The 13,632-nt window shown below is 35.2% G+C and overlaps 1 protein-coding gene across 6 annotated transcripts in view; it reads left to right on the top strand.

Annotated features, from left to right (window-relative positions):
• The window catches only part of WASHC4 (WASH complex subunit 4), an 85,766-nt gene that overhangs the window by 12,005 nt on the left and 60,129 nt on the right, over nucleotides 1-13,632 (top strand). For all 6 annotated transcript variants that reach the window (XM_036867300.1, XM_036867301.1, XM_036867298.1 and 3 more), the window contains exons 10-15: nucleotides 82-202; nucleotides 1,637-1,760; nucleotides 1,865-1,992; nucleotides 2,831-2,991; nucleotides 8,017-8,143; nucleotides 12,090-12,215. In XM_036867300.1, coding sequence (XP_036723195.1) covers nucleotides 82-202; nucleotides 1,637-1,760; nucleotides 1,865-1,992; nucleotides 2,831-2,991; nucleotides 8,017-8,143; nucleotides 12,090-12,215 — 787 coding nt within the window. The remainder of the gene's footprint in view (nucleotides 1-81; nucleotides 203-1,636; nucleotides 1,761-1,864; nucleotides 1,993-2,830; nucleotides 2,992-8,016; nucleotides 8,144-12,089; nucleotides 12,216-13,632) is intronic.

The following is a 13,632-nucleotide window of genomic DNA, read 5'->3' on the forward strand; positions in this document are numbered from 1 at the left end:
TAAAACTTGGATTTCTGGGAATATTTTTAATACAAGAATTTATTAGGCAAATCAAAGGTGTTTCTCCTACTTTTCTACAAGGTTACTGAAATCTGTCCATCACAACCCTTCAAAATTTGGAATTCAGGAAGAAAAACTAAAGCCATTTGAAAAGTTCTTGCTGAAGCTAGAAGGGCAGTTACTTGATGGAATGATATTTCAGGTATGAGCGCTGTATCAGGCTATAATAAATGGGCTTATATTAGTAGACCCATCTCAGAATTGTAGTGGGTCACTTTTATAGCATATTGTTGTGACTATATTTTTCTTTAAAAGTGCTTAGGCTTAAAACATGGTTAATGTACTAAAATATAGTTATATCAGTATCTAGTAGCAAATGAAATTAATAGTATACTGGTTGTATTTGTGATAAGGGTTTTTTAAATTATGTAAAAGGATAAAACTATTCAAGGGTTAGTATCTGAGTAGTTGTGTCAAACATTTTGTTTGTTGTTAACCTCTAGATTTAGGTTAGTAAGAGAGCCTTTTATAAGTCTGTTTTAATTTCCTACTCAGGGAATATAATTTGCATCTGCACAATCCAGGTAGCTTCTAACCACATGTGGCTGTTTAAATGTAAATTAATTAAAAAAAAATTCATTTCCTCTGCTACACTAGCAACATGGCAAATTCTTAATAGCCACATGTAATCTCATTATCACACTGTGCACCTTAAACTTATATATGTTATATGCCAGTGATATCTCAGTAAAGCTGGGGGAAAACCCAGCTGTGGCTAACAATCATATCTGACAGCACAGATATAAAACATTTTCATCATCACAGAAAGTTCTGTTGGATGGCACAGCTTTGGGTAGTATCCACCAGAAATTGCATTACAGTACCCTTGAACAATATGGGTTTGAACTGCACAGGTCCACTTATATATGTATATTTTTCAATAGTAAACGCTACAGTATTACACAGTCCACGATTGGCTGAATGCAAGTGTGTGGAGGAACTGTGGATGCAGAGGGCCAGCTCTAAATTATACGGGGATTAACCCCCACTTGTTCAAGGGTCAACTGTATGTTCCATTTAAAATCTGCTTCAAGGTTACCTTTAATTTATATTTTAGATGATCACAATTTTTACAGAATGATCACAACTCTTGTTTATACCAATTTAACTGTTAATCTGTTAATTTCAGAAGAATTTTTTTGTTGATTCTTTTTCCAGGAGCCATTTCTACACATAATGTAATAAAGTGTTAGGAAAGTAATTGTAAACAGAAAAAATAAAGTCTCCTCTTAAAAGTGCAAAATAAAATAATAAAGCATGCTTTCCCATGCTTCATCACATACACCTTCTATACATCACCAAGCATCACTTGTTTGTATCTCTTCATGTAGAATTATAGATTTTGGTTCAGTTTTATTACTTTCACATAAGGGGTACTCAAATGTATAAGTACATATACATTTCCCATTTAGAAGGATTTAGATATTAGGTTAAGGTAAAAACCTGAGCCTCAGTGTTAGTAAAATCAAAATGATGAATGTAGGAGTTTATCACTCTATATTTAAATCTGTTTAATAGCATATTAAGTCATAATAGCTTATGAGAGTGTAAATTTCTCTAAATGTTTCCTGTCTAGGCCTGTATAGAACAGCAGTTTGATTCTCTCAATGGAGGAGTATCTGTGTCAAAAAATAGCACTTTTGCTGAAGAATTTGCACATAGTATTCGCTCAATTTTTGCAAATGTAGAAGCCAAACTTGGTAATGTAACATGCATTTTTTGGTTTTCATTTAAAAGTTTTCATTTCCTTTAAAGCAGAATTTTAAGTATATTCTGTTTTTCTCTCATGTTACTGTTTTATAAGGAGAACCTTCTGAAATTGACCAGAGAGACAAGTATGTAGGAATTTGTGGACTGTTTGTATTGCACTTTCAGATTTTTCGAACTGTTGATAAAAAGTTTTATAAGTCTTTATTGGACATTTGTAAGAAGGTAAGAACTTGCAACTTCTATTTTTTTTCAATTTGAATAGATGGAAAAGATTTTGGATAAAATTGGGTATTTTAAAATGTATTTTATTCCTGCTTACAAAAATAATAATTTTTGTAATATTTTGTAATAATCATTACAAAAATAATATCATAATATTCATTTAAAAAAATCTAAGCATTCCAGAAATAAGTAACATAGTAAATGAAAATACCCCATAATTCCACATTGTAGAAATACATATTAGTGGATGCTTTTCCACATTTTTTCCTATACATTAACTTGCTATTACTACTTTTTTCTCTTTCTTTTCCTTCGCTTTCTCTTCTTGCCACCCATTCTCATTATTGAAGTAGGAAAAAATTTAAAACAATTTTTTTCTTTGTCTTTGCTTTTTCCATGATGTGGCACCTGTTTTCAAAATTGAAAATTTAGATGGTGTATAGAATCAAGTGATATGTGACCATGAGAACCCAGCCATCTTGAATATTTATTTTGTATTTTTTCACTAAAATAGAGTGAAAGTAAAGGTCATGAAGACTCAAGTGTCTGTTTAATTTTTGCATATTTTTATTCATCTGAAAATCTGTGTGTGTAAGTGTATGTGTGTGTGTTGTTTAATATTTAGGCAGAATAAAATTAGTGTCATGCTCCACAACAGGTATAGGAATGCCTTTACTCTGTGCCACATTAACATAACTTGTCTCATATTAATGAGTATCTTTTTATCATTATTTTTCTTGAAATAGGTTGTCTTCCATTGCATGTTGTGGGATTATTAAACAGTTTGTTGTTTAACCTGCATTTAATGATTTCCCTCCTCTTTCATTTCCTATTTCAGGTACCAGCCATCACTCTGACTGCTAATATTATTTGGTTTCCTGACAATTTTTTGATCCAGAAAATACCAGCAGCTGCCAAACTTCTGGATAGAAAAAGTCTTCAAGCCATTAAAATATACAGAGATACTTTCCTACAGCAGAAAGCTCAGTCACTTACCAAGTAGGTTTTATAAGTACCCATAATGTAACTATTTAGATAGTTTATATTTTCAGATCTTACACTGATTGTAAATATGCAGGAAGCATTTGAATTACAAGATCAGACATAGTTACTGATTACCAGAGAAAACGTTGGGCAATCTCTAGGAGATTTATTTTCTAGGAGTGTTTTTTTGTTTTAAATGTTTTAGGCTTAAACTCAATTTAAGATGTAGGCAAATTATACTTTATGGAAGTACAGATATGTGTGCATACATTCATATACTTTTTGTCAGGTGCATTAAATATTTTTGTGTGTAAAGTGAAGTCTCTGCAGTAGATGCCAGTTGATGACATTTAGAACATTGTGTGTACATGACTCAATGTTGATTTTTGCAGGAGTTGACTTTAATTTAATGCACTCCTTTTTTTTCTTTTTTTTTATGAAAGTAATATATGCACATATTTAAGAAGTTAAAAAGTACTAAAGGTTCAAAGGAAAAAAATGATTGTCCTCTGCCCCATTCCCCCCTGTGCCTTCGTCCTGCTTCCTAAAAGAACACTTTTAACTCTTAGTTTCTTCTGATACTTACATCTTTTAGCTTATCTTACTATGTAAAATTTCAAATATACACAAAATAGAGAAAATAATATAATGAGCCCCCATGTTCTCATCACATAGCCTTAACAATTAAATTTACTGTACATTGTCACTTGAGTATACTGCTAAAATTTCACGTTGACTGGGATGAAGATTTTAAGTGAAGCGACACAGGACTCTGCCAGTGACCCTGTACTGGACAGTTTTTAACTGTAACGTGGTTAAAGGATAATAGGGATATTTACCTACTTTCTGTTAATCTTGACTGTTGAGGGGAAATTGGGTCACTCCTGTACAATGGGGCAAAGAGGAGTATATCTGGAATATACGAGATCCCCTAAAGCATCTCTTAGTACTCCCAAGTCCTATAATTAAAGTCAGTGGAGAGTGACAAGTCAGTTCAGGCAGGACTACTCATGGCAGAGATTTCAGGGCTCTCCAGTACATTCTGAAACAGAGTTGAGGAGGGATAAAGACATAAGATTGGATTTAGATTAAAGAGGTGAACTCAGTAGGATGGAGGGACAGGACCAGGCTTCGTAGCAGTAATTTAAAAAAAGATGTGTATGTTTTAGTTACCAGAGACTTAATATTCTTTAACAGTATGATGCAGTTGCTAAAACTGTCAGTTCATACTTAGATTACATTAATAACTATACCCAAGTTATGGAAACTAGTAGTTACAATATCTAGGCTAGGGGAATTGGTAGTTCCATTAAATTCTTACTGGTCAGATTATAATGAGTGTTTGGTGGTGCCACATTTTAAGAGGGCCACAAACTGTTGCATCTCCAGATGAACCTGATCAGGTTGTTAGATCTGAGAACCATGACCTTTGAAGACTCATTGAAAAGTCTCTATATAGTTTGGCCTTTAAAAGAGAAATCTGAGGAATGATGTATTAGATTTCTTTAAATATTTGAAGGGCATTCAGGTTGAAGAGGGAACAGATTTGATCTCTGTGGCTCCAGGAAGTTGAATTAGAACCAAAAGATGAAGGTGACAGATATTAATAATAATTGCCAACATTATTAAGCTTATAACTGTGTAGTAGGCATTATGCTAAAGGCTTTAAACACATTGTCTTTTGTAAACCCTGTAACAGTCTTCTCATATGGGAAATAACAAAGTCACAACTAATATTTACCCTGTGCTTTCTATAAGCCAATAACTATTCCAGGAACTTCATGTGTATCATCTTTTTTAATCATCAGAAAATCCTATGAGGGTAGGTACTGTTGTCACGTCCATTTTATAGGTGAGAAAATTGAGACACAGAGAGATTGAACTTACCCAAATTGAAACAGCTAATACGTGGCAGAGCTGGGAAGTCCAACTCTAGAGCACAAGCTCTTAACACTACTCTGTAGTGTTTCTCTATATTTTTATCCCATTTTCAGATAAGGAAAATGAGGCTTAGAGAAATGAACTTTGCCAGGTCACACAGCTGGGAACGTATCAGAGAAGGCATGCAAACCCACGCCCGTCCTACTCTAGAGCCTTTGTGGCAGAGTTGTGTAGGCTGCCCTGAGAGGTAATGTACCCTTTCACTAGAGCTACGTAGGCAGAATACAGATGACCATCAGTCCAAGGTGCTGGAGGAACTGAGTCTTATTATGTAAAAGATTGAATAAGTTGACTTTCAAAGACCCCCCCCCTCCTCCGTGTGATAACATTTCAATATTTCTAAATTCTTTAATTTCAAAAACATACCTCTCTGCAGTCACTATAGAGCTCCTTTGAGCTGAAGGGGGCAATGTCTTTTTCATTCTCCTCATAACTGCGAAAGAAACCTAAAATTCACAACACTAAAGTGAAACCCAGGAGAGAGGAGATGGTGTGATCAGCATGAGCTTTGTCTGACATTTTAGAAAAAGTTGAGGAAGTGACTAAGGGCTGTCCCAGTCAGGCTCCAGAGTTCATTGTGGAGGAGGAGGAAGCAGTGGGGGAGAGTTTTCCTGCCTCCGCACCATACATTAGACCCCACGTGGCCAAGTGCCCCAGCCACCTCTTTGACTAGGGTCCAAGGTTTGTAGGTTGTTGCATTTTGCTTTTTGTTCACAACCATTTTGATGCTGGGGATACTGCCCTTGGAGGGTAGAGGTATGAACCTTTCTTTCAAACCCCCAGTTGACGTACAAGTGTTGACACTGTTGAGTGCTTTGTATCAGGACAGGAGATTTGTTCTTTCTCCCTAGTGTTTCTCCTGTTTGTACTTTGAAATGAAGCTGACAATCTGACAGGACCCTTTTTGGACTCACTTTGTCAATTAACTTGGCTTTTTAAAACTTGAAGCAGTTTCATTTTTATATATTTACAGGAGATAAAGATTATCTGGTGTCTGGATGTAGGAATGATGGGTGGAGTGACAGACAAACCTCTGCTTTATCCCGTGTAGTGTGATCTAAAACTGAGTGATTCTTGACTGCCCTTGACTGTGTATTAGCCTCCTTCTTTTAAACAGGTTTTTTTTTTTTTAAAGGAACTCCTTTATTTATTTATTTATTTATTTATTTATGGCTGTGTTGGGTCTTCGTTTCTGTGCGAGGGCTTTCTCCAGGTCCGGCAAGTGAGGGCCACTCTTCATTGCGGTGCGTGGGCCCCTCACTATCGCGGCCTCTCTTGTTGCGGAGCACAGGCTCCAGACGCGCAGGCTCAGTAGTTGTGGCTCACGGGCCTAGTTGCTCCGCGGCATGTGGGATCTTCCCAGACCAGGGCTCGAACCCATGTCTCCTGCATTGGCAGGCAGATTCTCAACCACTGCGCCACCAGGGAAGCCCCTAGCCTTCTTCTTAATGTTACTGACTTAATCAGTAACGTTATGTTATGATTATGATATGTCTTAATGTTATTGCCATCAACTTGATTGCTGTTGTAGGCCTCTTCCTTCTGTCCCTGCTCGTGACTTTACTGTTCCCTTCTGTGCATTGTATCCCTGCTTGAGTCCTGATCACAGCCTCTTCTTAAAGTGGAGGCATTGCCCTAGGACTCTGCTCTTACTCTGTGTTCCAGACTTCTAAATCAAATCATCCACAAGTCAAATAATACATTTTAGTGCCATTTGAGGCAAAGCCAGAAGTGCAGCTATTGGTGTCTTTTGTCTAATGGAATCCTGGCTCAGAAGAAATAATTTTTCTCAGATTTGATTGAATTAATTAAAATTAAACTTAATTGTTTTTAAAATAAAGAAGTATAGCTTAAATAGCTTGTGGGCTAAAAGTTCTCATCTTGACTAATTTGAGATGCATTGATACAGTGATTTAGTGTTAGTAAGCAGCCTGCATAGTAGAATTATATTATTTAGTTTTTCCACGATGGGAAAGCTTCCTAGATTTGGGCTGAAGTCCTGGCTCGGCTGTGTACTAGTTGTATGATGTTGGGCACATTACTTCTCTGTGTGTCAGTTTCCTCTTCTGTAAAATGGAGATCGTAATACTTAACCTCATAAGGTTAATGTGAGGGTTTACTGAGTTAATTTGTGTAAAGTGCTTATAACAGTGGCTGGGCATATATAGTAAGCATTCAGTAAATGTTAGCTTTTATATTCAGATTCTGACAACTTCCATTCATCTCTGGTTCAAGCTGTCATCCCCTTTTTCCTGCATTATCACAGGAGCTTCCTAAGTGGTTTTCCTGCTTTTACCATTGTCCCCTTTATAGTTTATTTTCAACATACCAGTCAAAGTGATATTGATCCTCTTCAGAGTTAGAGTAGGTCACTCTACTCAAATCCTCTAGAGGCTTTCCACTGAAGTCCTTACTGCCCTACCAGGCATTACACAAATCCTCTTTCCACTCTCCATTTTTCCTATTCCTCCAACCCCCTGACCCCTGTACCTCTCTGATCTTTTCTGTTCTCATCTCTGCCCTCTGTGCTCCTGTCATACTGACTTCTTTGTTATTACTTGAACATGCCAGAAAAACTGCTGTTTTGGGATGATTGCATTTGTTATTTACTTTCCTAAAATTCTCATCTATATATTTGCATGGATTACTTATTCAACTTCTTCAAATCTTGGCTCAAAATCAGCTTTACAATAAGCCTACTTTGATCACTGTATTTAAAATTGTACTTACCACCCCAGTGGCTCTTTTCCCTGCTGTATTTTTTCCATAGCACATATCTGACATCTTACAGATTTCAGTTTCTGATTTCTTTATTATACAAGTCTCCTTTCTAGAATGTAAGCTTCGCGGGGGCAGAGATTTTTTATTGTGTTTACTGCCCTTTTTTGTTTTTAGTACTGAGAAACAGTGCCTGGCATGTATGGGCATTCAGTAAATATTTGCTACTTAAGTAAATTATATTTGTATATATGATATATGTATATATTGAAAACAAGAAAGATGAAGTGGCTGCTGCAGAGAAATACTCCATCCAGTATGAAGAAATGGAAGTAAATTTTCTTTCCTGTGCTGAATAACCTCAATATTTTCCTTTGTTAGAGATGTACAGTCTTACTACGTCTTTGTGAGCTCATGGATGATGAAAATGGAATCTATTTTATCTAAAGAGCAGAGAATGGATAAATTTGCTGAAGACCTCACCAATAGATGTAATGTTTTTATACAGGTAGTTGCATCTTCTTACTTAGAATATTTGGGGGGGGTCATTTCTTTGTTAATCCAATGTACAGAAGGTACACTTTGAATAAATTGTAAAGGGTAGGATGTGTTTTTGTTTTTAAAACTGAAAATTGATTTGGTTATGTATGTTTGGATCTGTTTGACTTAATTAATTTAGGTTTTCTAATATATGCATTTAACTCTCTATACTCCCTCCAAGGCATGACTTTTTTGCTGTATCGCATAAGTTTTGATGTGTTGTATTTTTATTATTCTTTAGTTCAGAATATTAAAAAAAATTTATTGTGATTTCTACTTTGCTCTCTTGGTTATTTTGAAATAAAATTCTTAATTTCTAAATGCATGAGGGTTTTCTAGTTATCTTTTTATTATTGATTTCTAGCAATACTAAAATACTTCCAATATTTTGAAGTTTGTTGAGATTTGCATTGTGGCCCAGCCTGTGGACAGCTTTGGCAAACATTTCATGTATACGTAAAAAGAATGTAATTTGCCTTTTGTTGGTTGTGGTGTTCTATATATATCAAGTAGGGTCATGTTTGTTAGTGATTTTGTCTGAATATTCTATCAGTTACTGAGACAGCTGGGTTAGAATCTCCCACTATTATTGTGGATTTTTCTGTTTATCCTTCGTAGCTTTGTTAGCTTTTGTTTTGTATATTTTGAGACGAAGTAAGTGCATAACATTTAGAATTGTTATAGTTTACTGGTGAGTCAAACCTTTTATCATTGTGACATGTCCCTTTTAATCTCTAGTAATGCTTTTTGTCATAGGTCTTTTGTTTGTGATAGTAACATAGCTGTACCAGTTTTCTTTTAATTAAGGTCTACATGGTCCATCTGTTGTCATCCTTTTACTTGCAACCTGTTTGACTTCTTTATTTAATGTGTGTCTCCTATAAGCAGCCTGTATTTCTCCCCTATAAAACCGTTTTCTGTATATGTCAATACTGATATTTAGATTTAAAATTAGCACCTGATTAGTTGCTTTCTATTTGTCTCACTTGTTCTGTGTCCCTATTCTTTTCCTTTCTTGCTTTTGAATTATTTTTATTATTTCATTCTTCCTTCTATTGGTTTGTTAATTCAGTATTTTACTGTTTTTTTAGTGGTTACTGTAGAGATACTAAGATGCATTACTGAACATTCAACTCCAATATAAATTAGTAGTTTCACCACTTTCCAGACAGTAAAAGAATCTTAAGCCACTTTAATTCTATTTATCCCTCTCTCACCTGTGCTGCTGCTGTGTATTTTGATTCTGTATATATTTTAAATTTTACAAGGCATTGTTGCTGTTGTTTTTAATAGTATTCATTTAGATTTACCCATATATTTACCCATTCTGTTGTTTTTTATCCTTGTTGCATCTCCTCATCTTTCTCCTTGCAGAATACCTGTTAGTATTTCATTGAATTTTTTTAATTTTGTTTTTGTTGAGAAGTCAGCTGTCAGTTTTGTTGCTTTTTCAATATGTGTCTTTGTTTAATTGCTTATAAGGTTTACTTTTTGGTTTTTAGCGATATTATTACTTTGATGAACCTATGTGTGGTTTTCTTTGTGTTTGTGCTGCTTGGGATTTGTAGAGCTTCTGGAATTTCTGGAAAATTCTCAGTCATTAACTCTTTAAGTACTATTTCTGTTCTATTCTCTTTCTGTTCTAATTATTTTTTCAGTTACATCTAACCTGCTATTAAACCCATCTGCTGACTTCTTTTATTTTTTTCTGAGTTCTTAATTTTAATTATTTTACTTTTCAGTTCGTTTCTTTTTTATAGTTTCCAGTTCTTTTATGAAATAATTTTGTGTTTTATTTCTTCAGCATATTCAACATAACTATTTTGAAGCCCGTGTCTAATAATTTCATTATCTAGATCTTTCTATTAGCTATTTTTTGTTGTCGTTGTTTGTTTTTGGATATGTCTTATCTCTTTGTATGCCTTGTTATTTTTAATAACGCATGTTGTATATGGAAAAACTGTAGATATAATTGAGGATCTGGGTATTGTTTTTCTTCCTCCAGAGAGGATTTAATTTTTGCTTCTGATACACAGCTAGTCTAGGACAAGTAGCACCCAGATCACCTCAGCCCAGTCATGGATTGAGATGACTTAAAGTGGGACCTAAATTCTGTGATGGCTGTCTTTTCTAGTTCACGCTTACTTTCTAGGGGGTAGTTTTTAAGAACCCAACTCAGAGCCTAGGTGATTTGCCAGGACCCCCTCCCCTCCTTGATGGGCCGTGAACTCGTATTTTTACCCTCCTTCCCTTGTGGGGGTTGTTGAAAGATACGTTTGGCTTCTGTCTTTACTACCCTCTTTGGGAATGGGCAGATGCCTCTGTGGGAAAGCAGCCACAAATGCCAGGCTCATGTCTCTGGGTTTCTGTCTTCTCCCAGGTCTTGGCCTTGTATTTTCTTATTTTCTTGATAGCTCTTTGATGCTTTTCAAGAGATTTTAAAAATGTTTTGCCCAGATTTCCTAGTTGTTTTCTGTGGAAAGGTTGGTCCAAATTATTCTGCAGTTAACAGAAACAGACCCCAGACCTCCCCCCTCCCCATTTAGATGTTTAAAATACATCTTTCATGTATGTCCTTCACAAATTAATGACCGTCAAGGAATGGTGTGCTATTGGTCCATGAGTTCTCTGCCCCCTTTCCCCCACAAAAAAGAAACTCCCTTTTTTTTTTTTTTTAACCTGCCTTAGAGTTATACTTTTGCTGTTCCTTGTCTCTGCTTTTTAACTTTTCCCAGTGCTGCACTAGGGCAGAGTCTGGTGTAATAGTCCTGTAGCTGACAAGGTAAGACTTGTGGCTCTTTCCTGCATGTATGCCCCAAGCTTTGGTCTTATTGTCACCGCTTAGGATGCTACCTTCTCTCTCATTTCTTAGTTCTCTTAATTTTATCGCATCTCTTCACCACAGAGCTATTATTGGTTCACAAAAATCCCCTCTCCCCCCGTTGAGTATCACTCCTTTAGTGAGCCATTGTTACTGATGGTAGAGCAGGAGAAAAAGGTTGAGGATCACTGGCATATAGCTTCTGCCCTGGCTCATTGGATATATTCACAATAACGTAGTTCATCTCTAAACTGTACAAGTATCTTTTTTGGTCCCTCTTTATAAACCTAAAGAATCTCCATCATTATGTTCCTCTGTGTCCTTTTTGGATCTAAATGAAAATATATTTGAGAGGTAATACCCTTTTTCCTGTTTTGTGTTCTATACTGTTTCCCTGGGTTTACTAGCACTAAATTTTTTTTTTAAACCTTAAAAGACCTGTGGCTTCCTTCATAAATAGAAGGATAGGAGAGAATCTGTTCTTATTGGGCTGGAAGGAGAGAAAGTCTGAATAGCACCAGCATAAGCAGGGGACATGGTAGCAGATGGATAGTAGGGATTGGCCTGGGTGAAAAAGAAACGGGGATTCGCTTGGAACTGAGAAATACTGTTGGATATCTGTACTGGCCAGAGAGCAGCTCTCTTTCTCCTTCTCATTTTTCAATTCCTACTTCCTTAGAGTCCTCAGCTCTTGTCTTAAGCTGCAGCAGATAAGAGTCTTTATCCTCTTGCCTGGCAGGTAAGATAAGGATGAATAGATATCTTCCTGACATCCAAATCGTTCCTCTGAAAGTTTTGTTTTAATGGAAAGATTCTTTAACTGTGGTTATATGCTGTAATGTCAACCGTACTAAACTTCTGGTAAGTGATAGGTTACATAACTTTTAAGGGCTGCTTTGAAACTTAACCATCATGTATAACATTGTGTAAGAAAGAATATTTCAAAATCTTAAGAGCTGACTTTAAAATGAACTTTAAAAACACTAGTTATTGGCAAGTTGAAGAAGAATTATTATTACATAGAGAATGAAATCTTGAGGAAATGAAACCTTTTCTTGTGATTATAATCAATGTTTTATATTATTTTTTATAGGGCTTTTTATATGCATATAGTATTAGTACCATTATTAAAACCACAATGAATCTCTACATGTCCATGCAAAAGCCAATGACCAAAACATCAGTTAAGGCATTATGCAGGCTTGTTGAACTTCTCAAGGTAGGTTTTAGATTATTTTACCTTGCCATTATAATTGAGAGATGATGCGAGCTTAAAGCAGGATTTTTTTTTTTGGTTAAGATTTGACTTCTTGATGATGAGAATACAAAAATTATGGAAAAGTGTACTTATCTCTCAGCTGGATAACGGAACTAGCCACTGAAAGAAATTTCTGAGTAATTTTCTATGAATGGCCAATAAACTTTATTAAAAGTGAACATGTAGTGAAAGAGAAAAGAAGGAAAATGAAAAGGTTAGCCTAAGTATTGGTAAAGTTTTACTCACGGAAGTTTTAAGCATGTTGCATGAGTTTTAAAAATACATGAGACGTTAATATTATTTTATAGTATTCAAATGTATATGAGGCTAGTCAGCAGGAGGCTGTTTATTTTGTAATTTAGAGAAAGTGTTATAATTTTGGGATTTGAATACTTTTGAAAATGTGGTAAAATGCTTCTTAGCATACTCTGTATAAATAAAAAAAAGAAACTCCTTACAGGCAGGAGAGCCCCCTTTTAACCTTTTGTAAAAACTGAAATAAAGATTTGCTAGTAAATTTCTGCTAATAGTGGCTTTAGATTTGTTAGGAAATAAAGATAGTTTGGAGATTGTGTCTTTAGATTTTTAGCATTTTTTTCTTTAAGGTATTACCAGTTATTTTTTATGAAATACAAATACAGAAGTGTATATATAGATGCATATATATCTTATATCTAATATATAAGCATAATTTTAAAAATAATAAACACTTAAAAACCTATCATCCCACTTAGGAAATAGAATGTTACCAATATTTTCAAAGCCCCTGTGTTTGTCCCTCCCTGATCGCATGCTATGCTACCTCCTCAGAGGAAGCACAGCCCTGAATTTTATCATTCCCTTGTTTCTTTTTAGTTTGCCACATATGAATGAATTTATCAACCATTCATTGTTTAGTTATGTTTTTGAAATTTGTGTTAATGTATTCTTCATGTATTCTTTGGCTTGGTTCATTTTACTCAAAATTTTTTATTTGAACTTAACCATGTTGGGATGAGTAGCTGTAGTTCATTAATTTTCATTATTGTGTAGCTTTCCTGGGGATGGACTTTTGGGTTTTTTTCCAGTTTTTGCTATTATAAATAATGTTGCCATTTTTGTATATGTCTCTTGGTGTAATTGTGCAGAAGTTTTTCTGAAGTATTGTATACCTGTGAGTGGATTGCTGGGTTCTGTGATATGTACATAATCAGCTTTTCAAGATGATGCCAGATTGTTTTCCAAAGTAGTTCTATCAGTTTACACACCTCCCACAATATATTAGACTTCCCATTGTTCCCTAACTGGCCAACATTGGTATCATCAGCCTTTTGTGTGTGTTTGTGTGTGTGTGCACGTGCACATTGGTGTTTATAAATGATTTTATACTTAACATTCA

This window comes from Balaenoptera musculus, chromosome 10 (assembly GCF_009873245.2).
Source record: "Balaenoptera musculus isolate JJ_BM4_2016_0621 chromosome 10, mBalMus1.pri.v3, whole genome shotgun sequence".
Classification (NCBI taxonomy): Eukaryota; Metazoa; Chordata; class Mammalia; order Artiodactyla; family Balaenopteridae; genus Balaenoptera; species Balaenoptera musculus.